This window comes from Folsomia candida, unplaced genomic scaffold (genome assembly GCF_002217175.1).
Source record: "Folsomia candida strain VU population unplaced genomic scaffold, ASM221717v1 Fcan01_Sc005, whole genome shotgun sequence".
Lineage (NCBI taxonomy): Eukaryota > Metazoa > Arthropoda > Collembola > Entomobryomorpha > Isotomidae > Folsomia > Folsomia candida.
In genome coordinates, this window is record NW_019091197.1 from 8,431,099 (window position 1) to 8,452,716 (window position 21,618).

A 21,618-nucleotide genomic window follows, 5' to 3' on the forward strand; every position below is an offset into this window, starting at 1 on the left:
AGCCAACAGTAATTACTGATTATCATGCTATGTTAAATAAACTATTTACTTTCCCATGTCGAAGGGAAACAATTACTGACTCGTCGTAGAAAACATGATACATACAGCTTAATGAAGCTTAATTAATCGTACGATTGACTTTTTGAAATTTCGATATGTTATCGTAAACTTTAAACTTTGGAACTTTGCATGCATAAGTATCAACTAATTACCGACTAATCCCGCCTCGCCAAATTTTTAGATCGAAAAAAAATCTCCACGGATAATTGTTTTTCGAAGTTCAAATATTTATTATTTGATAGTACAACTCATTAGAAGAAAAATGAGCTATCGCACGACCATGTGCGCTTTTTCTGACGCCCACAGGAATTTTTCGCCAAGGTCGGTTTTGAGGACTAAAATCTCCACGGTCATGAAAATCGAAAAATCGAAATATACAAAAGTATAGAAGTATATGTATATATGCTTTTGTATATTTCGATTTTTCGATTTTCATGACCGTGGAGATTTTAGTCCTCAAAACCGACCTTGGCGAAAAATTCCTGTGGGCGTCAGAAAAAGCGCACATGGTCGTGCGATAGCTCATTTTTCTTCTAATGAGTTGTACTATCAAATAATAAATATTTGAACTTCGAAAAACAATTATCCGTGGAGATTTTTTTTCGATCTAAAAATTTGGCGAGGCGGGATTAGTCGGTAATTAGTTGATACTTATGCATGCAAAGTTCCAAAGTTTAAAGTTTACGATAACATATATTCAAAATTCCATTACGAGACTAGGAAACAAGAAGGACATAATTATCGAATCGTACAAAAAAGTATTTGACGATTTAACAAATGCAGCATCTCCCAAATCTGGTACATTCATAAACCACGTCATAGATATTTGTTGAGGAAAATTGATTCAATTGCTTTTTCATTAGAACTGTTTTGGGTGCTGGTCGATCTTTTCGTTACTGGGACCGATACAACTAGTCAAACTCTAGTTTGGGCTGTTCTCCTCATGACAAAATACCCCGATGTGAAAGTAAAGTTTTGTTCTGAGATTGACACCATAATCGGTAGAGATAGGTTTCCATTGCTTTCTGATAAAGTTGAAATGTCATACTGCGTATCTTTGATATACGGAGTAATGCGCTACATGAGCCTAGTTCCATTTTCGGTGTTCCATTCGACCACGAAAGATACTGAGCTGGGATCCTACTTCATTCCAATGGATACCATGATCCTGCGTAATCTATGGTATGCCCATCATAATCAAGAATTATGGGATGCTCCTGAAAAATTCAGACCTGAATGTTTCCTTGTGAAGGGAAAGTTTATGGAAAACACTAACTTTCTTGCCTTCTCGTATGGTAAACGTGTCTGTCCAGGAAGAGCTTTTGCGATGGATGAGCTTTTCTTGACGAGTGTCTACCAAGAGTTTGACGTAACCGTGTACAATCCTGATTTTGAACCTTTGGTTGGAATGTTACTTTATCCAAAGTCGCATAATGTTATTTTTAAGAAAAGGCATTTTCCACGGTGATGGAGTTAACTAGTGGGATTTATTTATATGCGGCATCACCAACTTGATTATATAGGAGAAAAATCGTTAAATACTATTTTTTGTAATTAAGTAATACTACAAAATATTTACACATCCTAAAATATTTATGCCTAGACAGCTAAAACCATTTTTCTGGTGTTCTCATAAAGCTGAGTTATCCTATCCAACATTCCGGATTACTTTATCTGTATGTCGAACTTTAGCTAAAGTAAAATATGTAATGATCTACATACAAATTTACATACATGGGCCAATTACATGTAATCCAATTACGTAATTGGATTACAAAAAATGTAATTGGTAATGTAATTTGAACATGCTCTAAAATTGTAATTGGTAATTAGTAATTGGTAATTGAGATTTTCAAATAAATGTAATTGGATTACTCCAAATTACCAATTACATTGGAAAAGTGTACATCGCCAAACAAAAGGGATTTGTGCACTATCGAACAAACATAACCACACTGTTTCGTGCTATTTTGCATTATTTTGCGCTATTTTACGTAAAATTTCCATTTACATCTTACAATTAATTATTTATTGCAAATTTTTGGTGAATTTTATTTGCTGCATAGACAATTCAATTTAGTAAAAACTAAAGTGCGGCAAAGCACGATACATAAGTAGCGCAAAATTGCTGAGAATGCTGGGTCGTGACCTTAGTCGCCATATTGCGACATGTCGACAACACCGAAAAACATGTTTTGCCCAAATTTCATGCAAATCGCCCAAAAAATCGCCAAATACGGTAATGGCGACAAAATTTTTCGAAACCTTAATCGCCATATTGCGACATGTCGTCAACACCAAAAAACATGTTTTCCCCAAACTCCATGCAAATCGCCCAAAAAATGTCGAAATTAGGCCATGGCGACGTTTTTCGACACGATGTCGACAAAGTGGTCACACCCCCCTAATAGGGTGTCACCCCACAGCAGCGAAGAACATGTCAGGTCGCTGCGAAAAACCGCTCTCGAGTTTTAGTTTTGACAAACAGACGGACGGACGGACAGAGTAACTAACCGATCGCATAAAGTGGCTTGCGCTACTTAATAAACGTGCAAATTATATCTATCAAATTCAGTTTGAATTCATCCTACACAATTCCAGAACAAAATTTAAGTATGGCGGAGATTGTAAAAATTCAATATTATTTAATTCGGTTACTTTGAAGCTAAAGAGGAAAGCTTCACCACTTGTCACAGTTGTCACTCACAGAATTCGATGCCCTTTCGATGTTGTAGTATCCCATGAGTGTACTAAGAACCCCAAGTGGTTTGACTCCATGGTCACACTTGCACAGGCCACACCCACTCAAAGGTGCGAAAAACACGAAAATTATCAACTTCAAAAATTCACCAAAAATCCAATTTGGATAAGATTTCCGAAATTTAAGCATTTTTGTGATCCTAGATAGTTGTGTTATAATATCCGACACAAAAATTAATTTTTTGAATTTTTTGAATATTTTCTGATCTTTGAAAAAATCTAAATTTCAAAAAAGTTGAGTTTGGTATTGGATATGATAAAGCAACGACCTAGGATCACGAAAATGCTTTAATTATGAAAACCCAATCAAAATAAGATTTTTGGCGAATTTTTTAATGAACCAAAACAGTGTATTTAGCACCTTTCTAGAATAAAGTAATTGGTAATTTGAAATGTAATCCAATTACTGTAATTGTAATTTGTAACTTGGCCAGTTCAATGTAATTTAATTGGGAAAGTAATCCAATTACCGAATTTCGAGTAATTTGTAATTGGTAATCCAGTTACATGAATCAATGTAATTGGCCCATGTATGCAAATTTATACATTTTATCAATAAAAATCAAAGAATCAAACCTGACCATGTTAATATGTGACACAATAACTCTAAAATTATTTAAGAATATATTCTGCATGGTAGTGTTATTACATAGAATCTCAAAACGTATTCAGGTAGACGAACCCTTTTCGTAAGAAGTTTGGAGTAACAATCAAAATTCATACATAGTTCAATTTTAATCTTCACAAATAATTTACATATGAAATCAACCAATACTTATGAAGGCAACCCAAGAATTTGATACCCTATATGTGCAAAGTTAATGTGAACAATGAGGGTATTCATCACGACTTCGCATGTTAGCATTGCAAAAAAATTTTTTAAATATTTTTGCGAACGACTACTAGCCCTGGAGATGCGAAAGTTAGCAAATCATTTTTCAAGCCAATTTTGTTATGCGAACTTTGATTTTTTACTAACGTTGCTAACGACGCGAAGTCGTGATGAATACCCTCAATGCTGTTTAAGCTGCTGTACTTTTTGTGGCAACGCCTCGCACGTTCCTTGCAACCATGTTACACCCACAAAGCGGCATATACCAAGAAGATCTTTTAAGTTTTAGGTAAAATATTTTTTTCTCCACAAAAGCAAATCCTGCCTTGTCTATCTCCTTGTCGAGATCTCTGTCAATGCGGCATCCGCACCCGAAAGGTTTCCACGCCCACTGGGTTCCGCGCTGCCATCGCGCCTGCCACGAGTCAGGTTCACCAAGGATGTGTTCCATAAAGTAGAATTTGCCGCCCTGAGAGATGATTTTTTAAATAAATATTTACTAATTTCGTCACAATTTCGACAAAAGGGTAATTTAAAGGGGGGGGGAATGCCGTCTCCGTGTCATATTATTGGGGCAATATGGGAGCACTTGAAATAGTTTGGTGAAGGATCATTGCCCGTGCCAAACTTAGTTGGGATAGCAATGCGATAAATGATGTTGGTTTAAAATTGTGACAAAATGTTGACATAGGAAGTTCGGGAGAGGACATTTATACCGTCTGGTGACAAATTAGAATTTCCAGTTAATTATTGTTACCATTCTGTCACAACTTTTAACCTACATGGCACGTCGTGGTGACTTGGCCCGGTAATAATTCTGCGTGTTTGTTTGCATAACTTACTGGTTTCAACACGTTCAAAACAATCTCGTAGTATTTTCCCGCGTCTGGGACGGCACAACCCACCATGGTGCCAAGCACGATGTCAATGCTGTCCGGGGTGACAACATTTCCCAAGTTTTCGACCCCCACGTCATAATAGGCGAGTAAGTTAATGCCTGGAAATTTTTGCAAGGCGGCGATACAGCATTCCTTAAATTGGATGTTGGGTTCGACAAGTATGACGTTGCAGGGGGTGGGGTAATACACGAAATTGGTTCCTGTAAAGTAGAAATTTAAATTGGGCAAGTTCGTGGTGTGGTAAAAGTTTCAAATTTACCGGGTCCGGCCCCAATTTCTAGAATGAGTGGTACCTCTCGGTCGTTACGCAGATTTTGAAATAAGATTAATTTCTCGTCTCGAAGTAATTTCTGGTAACCGGGTTCATAACAGCGGTAAATTCGGACAAATAAGCTGCGGTAAAATTTGCGAGTTAAGGTATAAATTGAGTTTAAAAGTTAAAGTAGTTACCTAGAAATGAAATTGTGGAACGACATGTGAATTTTAGATTGGTTAGAGACACCTATGAAAAAAATAATTTGTAACTAATATAGAAAACCGTCACCGCGTATATATAATCACTATGATGCTCTATCGTGGTAATATTTCATCACCAAAGAGTAAAAAATAATTCTGCGAAAATTAAATTTATCACTAACGGGTATGAAATTTTTGCCAGCATGGTGGCAAATTTGATTTTGGCAGGATTTACTATTACTCTTTGGTGATAAAATTGTAACCACAGTGGTAGAGGAAAGAAAATCATCTTGTTACTCTATCTTGCCCAGGGTCGATTTCAAAGTTTTTGTAATATTGGGATTGAAATGTGCAGAATTTTTGCTATGCCTTTTCTAATTATGCACAAAATTATGCACAGACGTATTACCTGGTATCAGAATATTTGTGTGGAATGCGATAACTCTCTATAAAATTGTAGGATCTAGTTGAAATTTGGCACACACGTGGTATGCGGTAAATGAAAAATTGAGTGTGACATCGAGAGAAGAAAGCTTTCAACTAAATGCACTCAAAGCATTGCACATGCCAAAATACCTTTCTGATCTTCATTAATATTCAAGATAAGTTATAAATTAGAGACAAGAACTTGTTTGCAACTAGTTTTGTGTGATTGTAGATTGAGTAACTACTCACATCCACCACCAGCAAAATGGGGTCTGTGAAGCATGACATGCAACAAATTTTCAAACTTCGCCATAATTTAGAAAAAATTAATAGAAAAATATTTTTCCTACAAAATTTTTTGCTATTTTGCCTCCCTGACCTTTTATTAAGGGGTCAAACCTCTGCGTTATCTTTTTCTAATCTACACGCCAAAAGCAAGAAATTCAAGTTTAAAATATATTTTTGAAATTAAATTAATAAATATTTTAAACGTGAAAGATAACGCAAAGGTTTGACCCCTTAATAAAAGGTCAGGGAGGCAAAATATCAAAAAAATTTGTAGGAAAAATAGTTTTCTATTAATTTTTTCTAAATTATGGCGAAGTTTGAAAATTTTTTGCATGTCGTGCTTCACGGACCCCATTTTGCTTCGCTCCCAAGCTGTTGCGGTGAAGCACAGAGTTGGCATGGGACAGTATCTCTCAGGAGTGGGCAAAATTTCTCGGAACAAATTAGTAAATTGTGGTGGGGGTGGTGTTCATATTTTTTTTGAAAATTGTGCCCATTCCCAAGAGATACGGAGCGTTGCGGAAATCCTTACAACCTAGCTGCACAAACTTCCTATTAAATCAATAAACCAGAAATATCTACATTCCTTCCTAAATGTATGGCGGAGCACAACGTTCTGCATATCATTCTCTCAACCTGTTTTTACGTCATCAAGTCTTCACAGAACTGCCTTTCTCTCAAGTAGATAAATGACTATTGAAAGGTTGCATAATGTATAACTTTGTATATTTTTTGTGGTTACAATCGACGACTCGATTTTAGTGCGACGTCGCAATTAAATTATGCCAAAAGTAAATGTGGTGGACCAACTTTTATCAATTTTCTACAGCCTCTCGGAACACAGTGTGAATTAGATTGGCTTTTTGGTTGGGATTGCTACTTCACATTCACAATGCATCTAAGGAACCTCAATAATCTTTGGTTACAAATGCTCCTTTTTAATTGGAATACCTGTCTGGTAGCAAGCTAGGTTCAGTCGTGGTCAAGATACTCGTAGAGCTTGTAGAGCTGCAACTTATCCTGATAATGAGTAACATAACCACATTCTTAACCGTTGCTGCAATCTGGTTGTTCCTGCCGCTAATAATCTTGGCTTGGCTCCCATTCTACCTGGCTCGCTGTGGCGTGAAAATATTGGCCATGCTGGTAAGTCGTGGGACAATTTAAACCTGTTAGAAAAATGATGACAAGATAAGTATGTTTGATTTGATATTTGAGCGCGTGGCAGGAATTAAAAAAAAATTTCCAGCCAAAATTTCGGGCTTTGAAATCGCTATAAAGTTTCGAATTTTGGCGCGAATTAAAAAACGAAAAAAAGTATGCTTAGAATTAATTCCGCTACAAGATAAAAATTAATTTTCAAAAAATTTTGAAAATATGAGCCTTCAAACAGTCTTTGAATTTCGAAACCTACAATGTCCCTACAAAATTAGAATTTTCAAAATTAAAAAATAATTGTATTGTAGAGGAAGTAAGTAAAAGCATACAAGAATTTTTCGAAAATTCGAAAATTTATAGCGATTTCAAAACCCGAAATTTTGTCTGGATTTTTTTTAAATTCCCGCCACGCGCTCAAATGCGCGTATTATCGGAAACGCAAAAATACGGGTCCGCTTATTTTTGGGGGTGAACAAATTAAAGTTAGTCCCATCAAGATCAGAAATAAGCACATCACGGCATCGCATTGTTAGTACAAAAAATCATCTTCACGTTTTGCAATTAGTAATTCGCGATAAAGTTGGACAAATTTATTGTGGGTCACATTAGCTTCCCATTCCCGCGGTAAAGAGTTTCATAATTCAATAGTTTATGCTATTCTGGTCATATTTCGTTTGTATAAGAGGAACCGTTTCTGAAATTTACACCCGCCTAACTACACCGAATTATTTGGAGTGCGTATTCCTTATTTTGCAGTTACGACGAGACCTCATTTCCATGCTGGCACCGATTGATGGAATATTTTCTCACGATGAAATTCACACCTGTCCACTTAACGCGATCATAGGAAGCGTCGAACTGGAGGGAGACGTTGATCTGGACTTGATCCGGGAGACGATGAGGACCAACGTGCTGGAAGCCAGGACGGAATCGAACAAGTTGTTATATCCGGAACTGGGATGGACTATTGAGCACTGGTTGGGATTTCCTTTTTGGAAGGAAGCCTCCCTATTTCTGCATGACCGGATATGGCTCCATCCCTCTAGTGAGTTAAAATTGTCAAAAAAATGTCCAAAAATGTCTGGCTCCATCCCTCGATGCTGTGTTCCGATTTAGCCGGCCAAATGTACTTTTGGCCACTGGGCGGCTAAAAGTGGTTAAAACCGGCCAAAAGTGGTTAGTGACCAAAAGTGGTCAAAAGTGTCGCCACCTATAGGTCCGCTATCTGAACATATAATAGTTCACCTTGTGCACCACTAAATGGCGACACTTTTTGCCACTTTTGACCACTACCGGCTTACTTTTGGCCGGCTAAAATGGCTGGTTATTACCACTTGAGTTTATGCCACCCGGAACACTGGCAAGACATGTTATGCAAAGTTTTGTTGAGATTTAGTATTGTGAAAAGGTTATTGTGCACATTTTTGGTCCTTCTGTAACCTGCTTGAATGCAAAAGGGCACATGTAAAATTGTGTACTGCAATTGGACAGGGAGGGGCTGCTAGATTTCTGTATTTCTTCCAGATTTTGAAATTCAATAAACAATGACGCTCAGGGATTTTTTTCAAAATTACGGGTGTTGTTTTTACGACGTTTCTGAATATTTGTATTTTTCCCCCGGGGGTGCAACAAAAAATTAAAAACCAGACTAATCGTCGAACCATCTAGTAGAAGGAAAACTTTTCAATTTTTTAACCCTTTTTGCGTATTATTTAAAAGAAACTACTTGCACAATTTTCAGATATGAGGGATCATGAAGTAGCCAATTTTCAGACTCAACTAACTTTCAAACCTTTCAAGATAAATCAACCCTTGTGGGAAGTTGTGATCGTGCGTAAAGCGAGTAGCTCCATATTCGAACTAATGTTCCGATTCCATCACTCCGTTTCCGACGGTGCGGGAATCCTTCATATGTTGGGGAAAATGAGAATACCTCAAGGTCCGGACGCCGTATGGGAAAAACCTAGAAAATCAGAGCACCTGTCGCTACTTCGATACCTTTCGATGCCATACGACTATGTGAAAACCCGCCGGGAAGTTTCCCGAACTGTTGGTCTAGTTCGGAACGAGATGGTGAAAAAAAATAATTTTTAAATATTCAAAAAGTCCGCCATAATTGTCCTTGTGAATTTAAAGCGTTTCGACGACGAATTATCATGTTCCGAAGCTGCTGCTCGCCTTCGTTTCCATTCCAGCGGGTCCATCCCGTTCAGCGTGATTCGTAAGATAGGAGAAAAATATAATGTTGGCGGAGTGGCGGTCATGCATTCGGCAATGTTGGGTGCGGTCCGAATGTCGTGTTTTGCTAAGGGTGGCCCAATTCCGGCAACTGTGGCGGTGGAGACAGCCATCTTACCCCCGTGGGAGAGGGAACGTCCCCTCGGTAACCATGTGTAAGACGCGAATTTTTTAATATTACCATCTCAAACTTTACCTCTTACTATTTGCGAAGTTCGGCATCTTAATGGCTAATATTTAGTTCGCAAAATATTTCGGCTCAACACGAAAGTTTGGGTGTCCAATTCAAAGTCGGGATTTGTATAACTATTCATGAATTAATGGGCCCTTAGTCGACCTATATGATTGATTCAAAATTTTAGTGTCTTTCAACGCTGTCCCTAAATTTGGTGACTACACGTTTATAAATATTTTTTAAGTTGTCGTTTAACAGCCAACCTAAGATATGGCACGACTATCAAAAAGTGTAATATGGGATGCAGTGTTCCATAAAAAAGCAGAGGAAGCGTATTTCATTTTTTCGTGGTGTTTTTGTTTTTTAAGGAAATGCATCTCACTTACCGCTGCTCTTTGTCACCAAGTGGCGATTCTAGTAAGTATGATGCCATAGTTGATAATAATGCAAAAAAAACATTAAACCAATTAAAATGAAATTCACGCCGAATAGTCGACGAATTAATGAAGGGACTAAAATTAGCTTAAAACTATAGCGCTGTCAGTAAACGCGAACCCAATGTGGTGTCGAATTACAGAACGCACGGCATGTACGCTGCCCCCCTGGGGGAACTGGATTCTCGGAAAAGGATCCTTCGCACCCAGCAAGCATTGACAGAGATGAAACGATCAACCTACTCTGTCACCGTGGCCCTCATTGTGCAAGCCCTTGCCAGCCTTCCTCGTCCTATTGTGGCCCAAATTTACAGAAACGACAGCAAAGAGCAAAAAATATTTGTCGGAAATCTCCCTGGTCCTGAATATTTGTCAAACTTTTGCGGATACGTGGCCAAAAATGTGACCGTGAGGGCAGGATTTTATGCCAGATATTCAGGTCGGTTAAAAACCAAGGTTTTCAAAACATTGGGTAAAGTGCGATATTTTTTGCTAGGACTTGGCGTGGGTCTAATTTCTTTCGGGGGTAATTTGAGATTTGGCGTCATTGCGAATGACCACGTTCTCTCGAAACCTGGGCAAGCGGAGGAAATAACGCGATTGTTTTTGGCAGAGTTGGGCAACTTGGTCGAGTGAAATTTGAATTTTGGAAAAGGAACATAGCCATTTTTTCAAATATTGCCTAGTAAAAATGTCACTTCGCGCTATAGCAGAACCAATACTGGTTAAAGGCAGGGCTGTTTAATTACCTATGAAAGTAATTAATTCTTAATTCTTAATTACTCAACATGAAAATAAAGTAATTATGTATCAATTACAAGTACTTATTTTTCCAGTAATTGAATTCAATTACTAATTACAAGTACTTCACCAAAGAGTAATTGATTTTTAAGTACCAATTACTAATTAGTAATTGATTTTAATTACTAATTACTTCCCATAAAATAAATACTATCTCCTAATTACCAATAACCTTTGAGCCATAAAAATTCCTAGGCAAATTGCACTGAACTTTAGCATTTTAATATCCAATGCTTGAAAATTTGAACTTCAAAATGTGTACTTTATACAGTCAGTCGTTTGCCGTTTTGCCCGGAGGACTTTTGTAATCATGTAAAGAAATTGATATACAAATTTCTCAACAGTGCATAAATTTCTAGTGATAATTTTCGTTTTACAGGTAATGAGAAACGAGATTGTTTGAGTACGTTTCCAATTTGTAGTCCATGGAACAATTGCGATCAATAATTGCATTGCAGGTTGCAATATGCAAGCAATGCAATAGCTGGATGGGACCACTGTCCTCAAAAAAAAGATTCTAAACTTCATCCGGTGAACGAGACTTACCCCAAATTTATCTCAAATTTACCCCAAACTATGCTCGATTAAGTAATTGATCAAAGTAATTGAGAATTCAATTACTAATTACTACTTGGTCAAGTAATTAAATACTTCCTATTTTAAGTACTACTAATCCTTCAAGTACTTAAGTATCCAATACTTTTAGAAAATTTCGGAGTAATTGAAATCAAGTATCAATTACTAATTACTTCAATTTCAGTAATTAAGGGAGTAATTAAGTACAACAGCCCTGGTAAAAGGATACGATTCCTCCGAGATGGTTGCAACCTTGTGGAATCCGTTTGACCGAAAATTGTCGAAATTTTGGAAAACGCAGCATTGGAGAAATTGGTTGAAAATGTAGTCCTCGAACTCGTCAAGGGTGTCAGTAAGATTATAATACTACCCGATGCGGCGAGGATGATGATTGATACCCACGTGGCAGAATCGAATGGCGCTATGATCGTTTCAAAACTGAGCTTGACCTTGGGCGCAATCACGACAAAGAGAAAGGGGAGGTAGTGCGTGCCGTGGACGTACCACGCGTTCTTGTGCGGACTTCTGGGACGAAACACATTTTCGTTGAACTGCTTATCCGCCAGCATGTCAAATATCGGGGTGAGGACGATCATCACGTTAACGGTGGGGAGAATTGTTCTCCCCCTCAGGTCACGGGGGTAGATGTAATTGGAGAAATTATACCTTTTGGCTATCACCTCCTTGGTGCACGTGCTTCAAGTGAAGGAATACGATTTGGTGGGGGTCATGCATTGATCGGGGAGAAATGGGGCATTCTTGAAGGGCAGGTGGACACTTTGGGACAATATACTGCCGCGTAAATTCCAGTTGTGCTTCCTCCACAGGGCTGAGAGTTCGGCGAGTTTGGTAAGATTTGGAATCGGGACGTAGCGTGATGGGCGGCAGGGATGACACAGAATCATGACAAGGAAGGGGTTTTCTTACGGTAGGATGAGAAATTTTGAAGTTGGGGCGATATCCGGGGGAAAGTGGGACAATAATGTGGTATAGAAGATGTTGATGAAAATGCAGGTCGGGTCTTCATTAGAGGAGATGCTTCGTCTCAATACGTTTAGAAGTTGGTGAGCTTGAAAGGCTAAATTAAGATATTTTTTGTCTGGCGGAAGTATGAATGTGGCCAGCCGGGTTTCAAATCTAGAATGGAATGGATAAGTTGGTGAGGAGTTGTTGGAAATTACGGAGTTCTCGATGTGATCCAGAACACGGGGAGAGAATGGATTTGATAAAACTATGGCTAAAATATGTTCTAGGTAGGTAGTCATAGCGTGGAAATGAGCGATTTTTCAAGTGGAGTGGGATCCCTTGAAAAAAATTATCTCCGGGAAAGAGGAGAGTACTGGAAATTGTGGTGATTAAAATAAGGATGGAAGTCGCGCTGTTTGTGAATAATTTATCCATTGTGGAAAGAAACAGGTGTGAAAATATGTATGTACGATTGGCACAAGTCAAAGTGACCCTTGCTATTGCTGGGTTTATTTTTTTTTAATTGTTTTTTTCTCTACAAAAGTGATAATATAGGTTTAGACTGTATGTGTACATTCGAGGATGTATTAACCTGTGACCAGAATTGGCGCGGCTGAATCCGACTGTTTTGATTGGCCTAGTTTTATCTCCAAGGAAATTCGATAAAATTTGGGAAAACATCAAGTTTTAGTTTTCTAATGATGGGCAAAATCTTCATTTTGAAGTATGAGCTACCACTCCGCGAGTTTTGATGGCCTGCGAATATTTTTTCCAAGTAGAGGTATAAATTTTGGCCAATTTCCAAAGTATGGCATGTCGCTAATCGGGGAAAGTTGAAAATTGGAGGTCTGTAGACATGCACGTGTCAAGGCTAAAATAAATACATGACACTGAGCATCAATATCGACCCGTGTAATTTTGAAACTACCCGATCAACACCATTGGTATCGAATTGGTATTAAATTCGGCACTAGTTTCATACCGATTTGCCTCTTTTAGCGGTACTAAAATGGTGTCGATTTTTCGTTACTGGTACCGATCCGATACCTTTTCAGTGGGGAATTATCGTTACCATACCAGTGTATGTTCCTAGAATTTGGTGGAAATGCAGGTAACTAAAAATACAGGCAAGGTCGGCAATGAAAAGGTATTGAATCGGTATCTGTAACGAAAAATCGGCACCATCTTAGTTCCGATAAAAGGGGCAAATCGATACGAAACTAGTGCCGAAATTTAATACCAATTCGATACCAATGGTGTTGGTCGGGTAGTTTCAAAATTACACGCGTCGATATTGATGCTCAGTGTCATGTATTTATTTTAGCCTTGACACGTGCATGTCTACATACGTCCAATTTTCAACTTTCCCCCATTAGCGACATGCCATACTTTGGAAATTGGTCAAAATTTATACCTTTAATTGGAACAAATATTCGCAGGCCATCAAAACTCGCAGTGTGGTGGCCCCAACTTCGAAATGAAGATTTGGCCCATCATTAGAAAAACAGAACTTGATGTTTTCCCAACTTTTATAGAATTTCCTTGGAGTTATAACTAAAAAAAACAATTAAAAAAGTAAACCCAGGAATAGCGAGTGTCCCTATGAATTGTGCCAATCGTACATACATATTTTCACACCTGTTTCTTTCCACAATGGATAAATTATTCACAAACAGCGCGACTTCCATCCTTATTTTAATCACCACAACCTCCAGTACTCCCCCCTTTCTCGGAGATAATTTCTTTCAAGGGTTCCCACTCCACTTTATCGCTCATTTCTCCGCTATGACTACCTACCAAAAACATGTTTTTTTGCACATAGTTTCATCAAATCCATTCTCTCCCCGTGTTCTGGATCACATCGAGAACTCCGTAATTTCCAACAACTCCTCACCAACTTATCCATTCCATTCTAGATTTGAAACCCGGCTGGCCACATTCACACTGTGAGCGCAACCCTTCCCTTGCGCGGCCTCTCCTATATGGGGCGATCTTTTTATGCACTTTTTTAAAGTGAACCTGTTTTTTTGGCACTTATTTCTTTAATAAAATTCCGGATGCAAATGTCCGTATGCGTATGTATGTGTATGCAATTCTGTGTCAGGATTTTCAACGCCAAAAAATATGTGTGTTTAAACAACGTAAGTTTGGTGGTCGGTCAATCTCACAAATTCTTACTTTATTCCCACTCAAGCGCCCCAGACAGAATAATCATCTTTCTTCTTTCCCAACCATTTTCTCCCCTTGTTTTTCGTAACAAAGTATTCTATCTTAACCTACATCCTTCCAGCACTCTCAAGCGTCATAATTATTGTCGTCCTACTCGTACTTATTTACATACCACCGCTAACCTACGTGGTCAGCAATTCCCAACATCCGTGAGAAGAGGTGAAGGGTCAAGAATGCAGACTCAGAGCATGAAAACGGATGCTGCCTGGCTACCGAGTTGACATCATCATCTCCTCTGCTGGTCAGGATTTTGTTGTTGAATGCAACTGGAGAACAGATTCTTATGCTCCTTGGCTGCTACTTGGTTGCTGCTCGGTTGCAAAAATGGGTGGTTGCTGGCTTCTGCAGAGACGAAGTGCCAAAGTTTACAAAGCTTATGCGACGAGTATGGATTTGCGAAGTTTACATAATTTACGCATATATTTGCTAAGTTTCCAAATTTACGTGATTTTATGAGGATGCTTACAATACTTCCGCCAGACAAAAAATATCTTGCCTCTATTATTATGCCTCTCAAGCTCACCAACTTTTAAACGTATTGAGGACAATCATCTCCTCTAATGAAGACCCGACCTACATTTTCATCAACATCTTCCATACCACATTATTGTCCCACTTTCCCCCGGATATCGCCCTAACTTCAAAATTTCTGATCCTACCGGAAGCTAAACCCTTCCATGTCATGATTCTATGTCACCCCTGCCGCTCATCACGCTACGTCCCGATTCCAAATCTTACCAAACTCGCCGAACTCTCAGCCCTGTGGAGGAAGCACAACTGGAATTTACGCGGCAGTATATTGTCCCAAAGTGCCCACCTGCCCTTCAAGAATGCCCCATTTCTCCCCATCAATGCATGACCCCCACCAAATCGTATTCCTTCACTTGAAGCACGTGCACCAAGGAGGTGATAGCCAAAAGGTATAATTTCTCCAATTACATCTACCCCCGTGACCTGAGGGGGAGAACACTTCTCCCCACCGTTAACGTGATGATCGTCCTCACCCCGATATTTGACATGCTGGCGGATAAGACGTTCAACCAAAACGTGTTTCGCCCCAGAAGTCCGCACAAGAACGCGTGGTACGTCCACGGCACGCACTACCTCCCCTTTCTCTTTGTCGTGATTGCGCCCAAGGTCAAGCTCAGTTTTGAAACGATCGCAGCGCCATTCGATTCTGCCACGTGGGCATTAATCCTCGTCGCGTCGGGTAGTATGGTCATCCTACTGACGCTCTTGACGACTAGATTTTCAAACAATTTCTCCAATGCTGCGTTTTCCACAATTTCGACAATCTTCGGTCAAACGGATTCCACAGGATTGCAACCATCTCGGAGGAATCGTATCCTTTTACCAGTATTGGTTCTGCTATGGGGCGAAGTGACATTTTTGTTGGGCAACTTTCACCAAGGAGCCGTCTTTTCGTGCATGACGGCCACACTCAGTCCAACCGTGCCGAACGGGTTCTACACCCTGGTAGACGAAACGGACTGGGATTTCGTCACGATGACCGCCGCAGTTGGGGGGAGGGATTATGGCGCAATAGGTTCCATCCTTCAGCACAGTATTTTACCTGATCTTGTCACAAGTGGGAACAAACTGTGGCAAAAATCGTTTCCCAAGTTGCATAGAAGAACAAAATTTCTGTCCGGGAATAAATTTGCGACAGGGTACAACATTTCTCACGGGCTCGACGTACTTTCGACCAACGGAGAACTTGTCAAAGTTAAACCGCCCCTGGTCTTGTTAGATGTTCGGGAGGAAGTCGATCTCCTGGTGGAAGGGGTCGCCTTCTTTGCGAGAGATCTCATCGTCCTGCGAAACCATGGTGAGACGCCGTTCATTTCTCGCGTCCCGTGGATTTCGCGACGCAATTTCTTTCACCCCCTCTTTGCCCACGGATTGGGACGTCTCGTGCAGTCTGGGATTTACGGGTATTGGAATAAATTGGGAGAAGGGGCGGATCAAGTGTCGCAAGCGGGCGAGTTTTTGCGAGGAGCTAATTTCAAGTTATTCAGGACCATGGCGCTGACCAAGGTGGAGAGGGAGGTGGCCTTTTCGGAAGCTAATCCAGTCTCGTGGGACGTCATGAAGGAGGCAGTTTCGCTTTGCGTAATGGGTGGACTGATGGGATTGACTTGTTTTGGGGTGGAATTGTTTAGCAAAATAAGCAAAAAATGTGGGATGGAGCAGCAAGTAAAAGATGAAATGTTGACCAGGTACCTTCCTTAACCTCGTGGGCACCAATTAAATAATTACGCATATTTGTGTAACGATTGGTGTTCCGTTGCGTTTAAATAAGGCACAGTTGTAATTTATAATTTACGGCTGGCAACAAAAGTAGAGATTTAAGAATTTAAAACAAATTGAAACACTGGATCAACTCAATTGAAAACATTCATGGGCGTTTTTACCTTAATCTTGAACTTTTTTTCAATGTTTCGGGTGCAACTAACCACCCGCGTAAAATAACAGCAAGAAAGTGGTTATCTAATAAAAATTTGCGAGTCACACTCACCTCGGGTAACCCTAGTTGAGTTATCCTACCAATAATGGAGTAAAGTCGGATGAGGAGGAAGCGTGTCAAGATTTTTAAACTCATGACAATGGTTAGTGGCCGCGGAATCAATGGGGGGAGGTAATATTGCAGGAAAAGAGGGAAGTTGGGTTAGGTTAGGTTTAGGAGCTAATATGTATAACATATGTAAACAGCAAAAAAACTATTAAATATTTAATTTTACGCATACTCATTTTTACTCAGCGGTCTCGAAAAAATATAAATACTTGATTTTAGTAAATAATGCGATCTTTCGGGACAAGCTGTCTCAATCATCAGGCAGTAATCAGAATTTATCTAATTTTAGTTCCAACCTACTAATAATATTAAAAAAACACAGTTGGTTATGCTGCAAACATCCCAGCATATATTTAGATAGGGAGCACTTTCCACAATTGGGATAAATTATATTACTGGCGGAGGTACATACTATGCAAATTGCATAGTATGTACCTCCGCCAGTAATATAAATAATGCAATTCTACTGCAGGTTACAATTATAGTTACACTATGTTACTCTCGGGTAACATATTGCTAACAACGTTGCTAATTTTTTTTGTTCCCCCTGCTTAAACTTTGGGACATGAATAGCAATCTTATATTAGCCTACCTCCCGAGATAAATTCCACCCAAGGTAGAACTGCACGGTTGGATACAATCTCGTCGAATAGATGTCAACTATAGATGCAAACATGTCGGTATATGTAAAAGACGCAAACCCATCTAGATACGCACTTCTCCCCTTCTTTCCCACAACTGTCGATGGACGCAGGACGGTGGACGATGGACACAAAAAATGGTCGATGGATGCAGGACGATGGGCAATGGAGGCAAAAAATTGACGATGGACCATGGGATGGATGGGATGGACGATGAATACAAAATACGTATTTTGCAAATACCTTTTGTAAAATACAAAATACTTCTTCTAAATCGTTTATTTCTGCAATTATAAAAGCTAATTTCACAAATTATTACACTAAAAATAATTTGTATCATTAATTATCGTATTTATATACAAATTAAGTATTAATTATTAAAAGATGGGGGTATTCGCGTAACTGTCGAAAATAGCGAAAGCGTAGTAAAAATCGTAAATTATCAACACTAGCTGTTTTCTCTTATTTATGATTTTACAATATTAATATGTTAAAGCGAAAAAATTCTTCTTCCTTACTGCGATGGAAAATGTCTACATGACATTTAATTATCAATTCAATCCATCGAAGGTCTATTTACCCCAATCGACATAATGGGCCATGATAGACAAAAGGTGCTCCGGGAGGATACGATGACCACCTAAACATCTCAAGTGAACATCTCAGTTCTTTATTACTATTTAAATCATATTTGTAATGTAAACCTTAACAAGTATTTGAAAATATTGCAAATGTTAATGGCCAAAATTCAAATTTCACTTCACCAAGTTGTCCAACTTTGCCAAAAGCAATCGCGTTATTTCCTCCGCTTGCCCAGGTTTCGCGAGAACGTGGTCATTCGCAATGACGCCAAATCTCAAGTTACCCCCGAAAGAAATTAGGGAAGGTCCATAAATTATGTCACGCAAGAGGGGGAAGGGGGGGTCTAAGGCTCCAATGATATCGTGCCTATGTGACACATGTTAAAGGGGGGGAGGGGGGGTCTAGAAAATCGCGATTTTTGCGTGACATAATTTATGGACCTTCCCTTAGAGCCACGCCAAGTCCTAAGAAAAAAATATCGCACTTTACCTAATGTTTTGAAAACCTTGGCTTATTACCGTGTTCGCCAAAAATCAAAAAAGCATGGACGGCTGTGATGCATAATTGCTTTTTACATGCCTTTTTTGCTGTTTTGCTTTCTTGCTAATGCTTTTTTGTTGTTTTAACAGTCGCCAGCTAGCGGCATACTTCACAACTACCCATATTATAAGTTTCAATATAGCAAAACAGCAAAAAACATCAGATTTTGTTTAGTACTTCAGTTTGTACTCAATTAGTCCAGTTGGATTATATTTCAGTTGGCGGATGTCTGTAACGCATGGATCGCCGGCTTTTGATCCCGGTCGAATGCTTATATATCGCTGCATCTGATTGTTAGAATAGTCGTTGAAGTACTCATGCGTCAAGTATTTTACCTCATACGGTGCCGGTTTTGTCCTAGCTTCGACGCAAACACTTATGTAATCAGTTGGCAAATAAATAGTCCTTTTCTTCAAGTTACATTCTATGGCGCTGTGTACCGAGTCAACCTCCATTTGTGTGTACCCCTTTTCCAAAAATTTTTGTGTGATAATTTTTCCATGTTTAGTTGCGTGATCCAACAATGCGTTCGCCATCATGACGTTTCTGTTTTGATTGGTACATCCATCACTATAAATAATGATTGGGAGATCATCTGTAAACTTCTCTTCGATGTACTTAATTAAGCACGTTGCAAAAACTGACGCCACTAACTCTCCTTCTGACTCGTCCCATAGGCAGCATCTCGCATCGTGACTTTTTAGGTCATAAATGGTGAAGTTATGTACCACAAGCTTGGTCTTGTAATAACATGCACTTGCATTGAGAAGTGGGGCGATTTTGCCGGCCTGGTCGTCCATCACTAATACGTGGCATTTCCCATTGACAGCATTTTGTTTGTCTGCTCCCTTAGCGTCACGTGCGTCGTCCTTATTAGCTCACCCTGCGTAGCAGACGAGCTATTGAATTCCTCTTGTCCGTCTGTCTGTCTGTCTGTCTGTCTGTCTGTCTGTCTGTCTGTCTGTCTGTCTGTCTGTTAACGACTCTTTTGCATCAATTGATGCTAATTATAGCGAGTTATTGGCATTCGTGACCGAATTATTAGCACTACTGATATCGAACAATCGGTGACTTAAAATGATGCCAAACAATTGAGGGAATAGACACAAAACGCACCAAAAATGCAGACGAACCGGAAGAAATAACTACAATTTTTACTTTAAATTTGTCAAGATTTCATGTCAAAATTATGCCTCGTTTTCCCTCGTTTATTTTCCACCATTGGTGCAAAATTATATCACAATTATGTATATCTTTTGTCCGCTTATTATGCACCATTAACGCAAAATTAAGTCCAAATTGTGGATCTGTCCTATTCTGCACCATTGGTGCAAAATAATGTCAAACTAATTCTACAGGGTGAGCTACTTCTAACGTTACAACGGTTTATTTTGTAAATGCATTTTCCAAATTTCGTCACCAATATTTCCAGCTTCATGGGCAGAACACACGTCACATTGATCTTTCTTAGGCTGGTATAGTCCAATATTCATGTCGTCAAAAATCGAATAGAATTTTGGATACGACAATGGTTTCTTGTTACAATTTTTCATATTTGTAGAATATTCCAAGTACAGCTTAGTTTTAGATGTAAACACAGGCTCGAGATATAATTTAGAACTACTTTGACGACAATAATGTGATGGAAGTTTTGGCAACCTGTTCAAGTATTCACGAAGATCTTGGTCTTTATCATCCCCGGTTTTGTTGTAAGGTCCCCTTTGTCTTGGTTTGCGAGCAATTTGCGAGCAATTTGTTGCTTCTTCAACCAGTACCGCAATTGATTGTATTTAATTCCTAATGTATTCAGAAACATATTTCGACACACCTGATGCTTCTCAATCAATCAATCAATCAAATTTATTTCATTCAAACGATGGCCGCAGCCCATATCGCTACATGATAGTTTGTACAGAATAAAGTGTAAATGTACATATGTAAATAGATTTAAATGTAGTCAGAGGAATAGTGGGAAAACCTAGCTATGGTGGAGAGCTAGGAAAACCACTATCACCTCTGGGAATGCCCAGAGGTCCATTCGGGTCTGCTACCAAGACACCAGATAGGCCAATCAATGATAGAGATCATAGGCAGATTCCACAGGAATGTGGAGATATCCAAATGAAGACGGAGCCGTGCAGGCGGAAGCAAGACGAGTGAAGGTTGTTGGGCGGGGCATCCACGGACCACGAAATACCCTAGCGCCCTTTCGGGCTCGGGCTACGTGTCCCCTTCGCGACCATGCATTATGGCCGGAGCCGAGCGACACTACCCACTTGCCCCTTCACCCCTCGCAGCACAACCGGGTCATGGGACCCCCGTAGGCCCGACTACACTGCCCACCGCCATACACGATCCCGTCCTCACTCTTCCATCAACCACCCCCCACGGTCACCACCCCGACATACCAAACAAATGACCTACCTGGGGGAGTCCTCCAAGACGTAGATCCTCCCGTGCACATGGTCCGGTGAATCCATCTTCGCCTGATGGCACAGCTTGTCGTTGCTGGGACGGGTGTGGCAGGGGGTGTCACCAGGCACGCAGGTGGGGGGTGTGAGTGGACGAGGCTCACATGGCGATAAGGCCTTGGGACACACTTTACACGCCCTGGCACACCCGAGACCCAGATTGAAGAGGATCCAGTTGCAGAGCGAGAGAGGGACACGTCATGCACGAGAGGAAGTCAAAGAGGAACTCCACCTGATGCTTCTCACCATCCAATTTTAGATAGAAAATAAAAGTAGTTGATCTAGAGACCCTCCACCTTTTTTTGTCTCCTGTTTTGGGGAAATTGTGTCGACGAGGGATAGAACATAGGCATGCTTCTGACCCCAATCCATTTCTTTCCAAAAACTATCAAAAAGTACTCGGCGACGAGATTCCGAAAATTTTTGACAATGTCGATTCTTATATGTCTTACATTTTGGCGAGTCACACGATGATCCGATTGATCTTGGAGGTTTTTGCTGGCACAAATTT

At 39.7% G+C, this 21,618-nt stretch overlaps 4 protein-coding genes across 5 annotated transcripts; 3 read left to right on the forward strand and 1 right to left on the reverse strand.

Moving 5' to 3' along the window:
- The first annotated feature begins 322 nt into the window (after window positions 1–322).
- LOC118435919 (cytochrome P450 2U1-like) lies at window positions 323–1,556 on the forward strand. The gene is made up of 2 exons (XM_035852447.1): window positions 323–381; window positions 844–1,556. The coding sequence occupies exons 1-2, from the start codon at window positions 323–325 to the stop codon at window positions 1,526–1,528; spliced, it is 744 nt and encodes a 247-aa protein (XP_035708340.1). The 3' UTR covers window positions 1,529–1,556.
- On the reverse strand, window positions 1,529–5,642 carry LOC110850258 (methyltransferase-like protein 7A). Its single transcript, XM_022097715.2, has 5 exons — window positions 5,417–5,642; window positions 5,002–5,053; window positions 4,811–4,944; window positions 4,495–4,751; window positions 1,529–4,121 (listed from the first exon to the last, which is right to left on the reverse strand). Exons 2-5 carry the CDS (start codon window positions 5,025–5,027, stop codon window positions 3,843–3,845), a joined length of 696 nt encoding a protein of 231 aa, XP_021953407.1. The 5' UTR covers window positions 5,028–5,053; window positions 5,417–5,642; the 3' UTR covers window positions 1,529–3,842.
- A 1,043-nt stretch (window positions 5,643–6,685) lies between these two features.
- On the forward strand, window positions 6,686–19,056 carry LOC110850495 (putative diacyglycerol O-acyltransferase MT3172). 2 transcript variants are annotated; one of them, XM_035852373.1, is made up of 6 exons: window positions 6,686–6,867; window positions 7,636–7,924; window positions 8,621–8,952; window positions 9,016–9,272; window positions 9,870–10,165; window positions 18,855–19,056. In XM_035852373.1, the coding sequence occupies exons 1-6, from the start codon at window positions 6,748–6,750 to the stop codon at window positions 18,869–18,871; spliced, it is 1,311 nt and encodes a 436-aa protein (XP_035708266.1). In that variant the 5' UTR covers window positions 6,686–6,747; the 3' UTR covers window positions 18,872–19,056. The 2 variants fall into 2 exon arrangements, with proteins under 2 accessions (XP_035708266.1, XP_021953623.2); XM_022097931.2 differs by lacking the exon at window positions 18,855–19,056 and adding an exon at window positions 10,223–10,549 and having other exon boundaries at window positions 6,688–6,867.
- On the forward strand, window positions 15,641–17,044 carry LOC118435880. Its single transcript, XM_035852374.1, has 2 exons — window positions 15,641–16,232; window positions 16,317–17,044. The coding sequence occupies exons 1-2, from the start codon at window positions 15,727–15,729 to the stop codon at window positions 16,528–16,530; spliced, it is 720 nt and encodes a 239-aa protein (XP_035708267.1). The 5' UTR covers window positions 15,641–15,726; the 3' UTR covers window positions 16,531–17,044.
- Window positions 19,057–21,618: the final 2,562 nt, after the last annotated feature.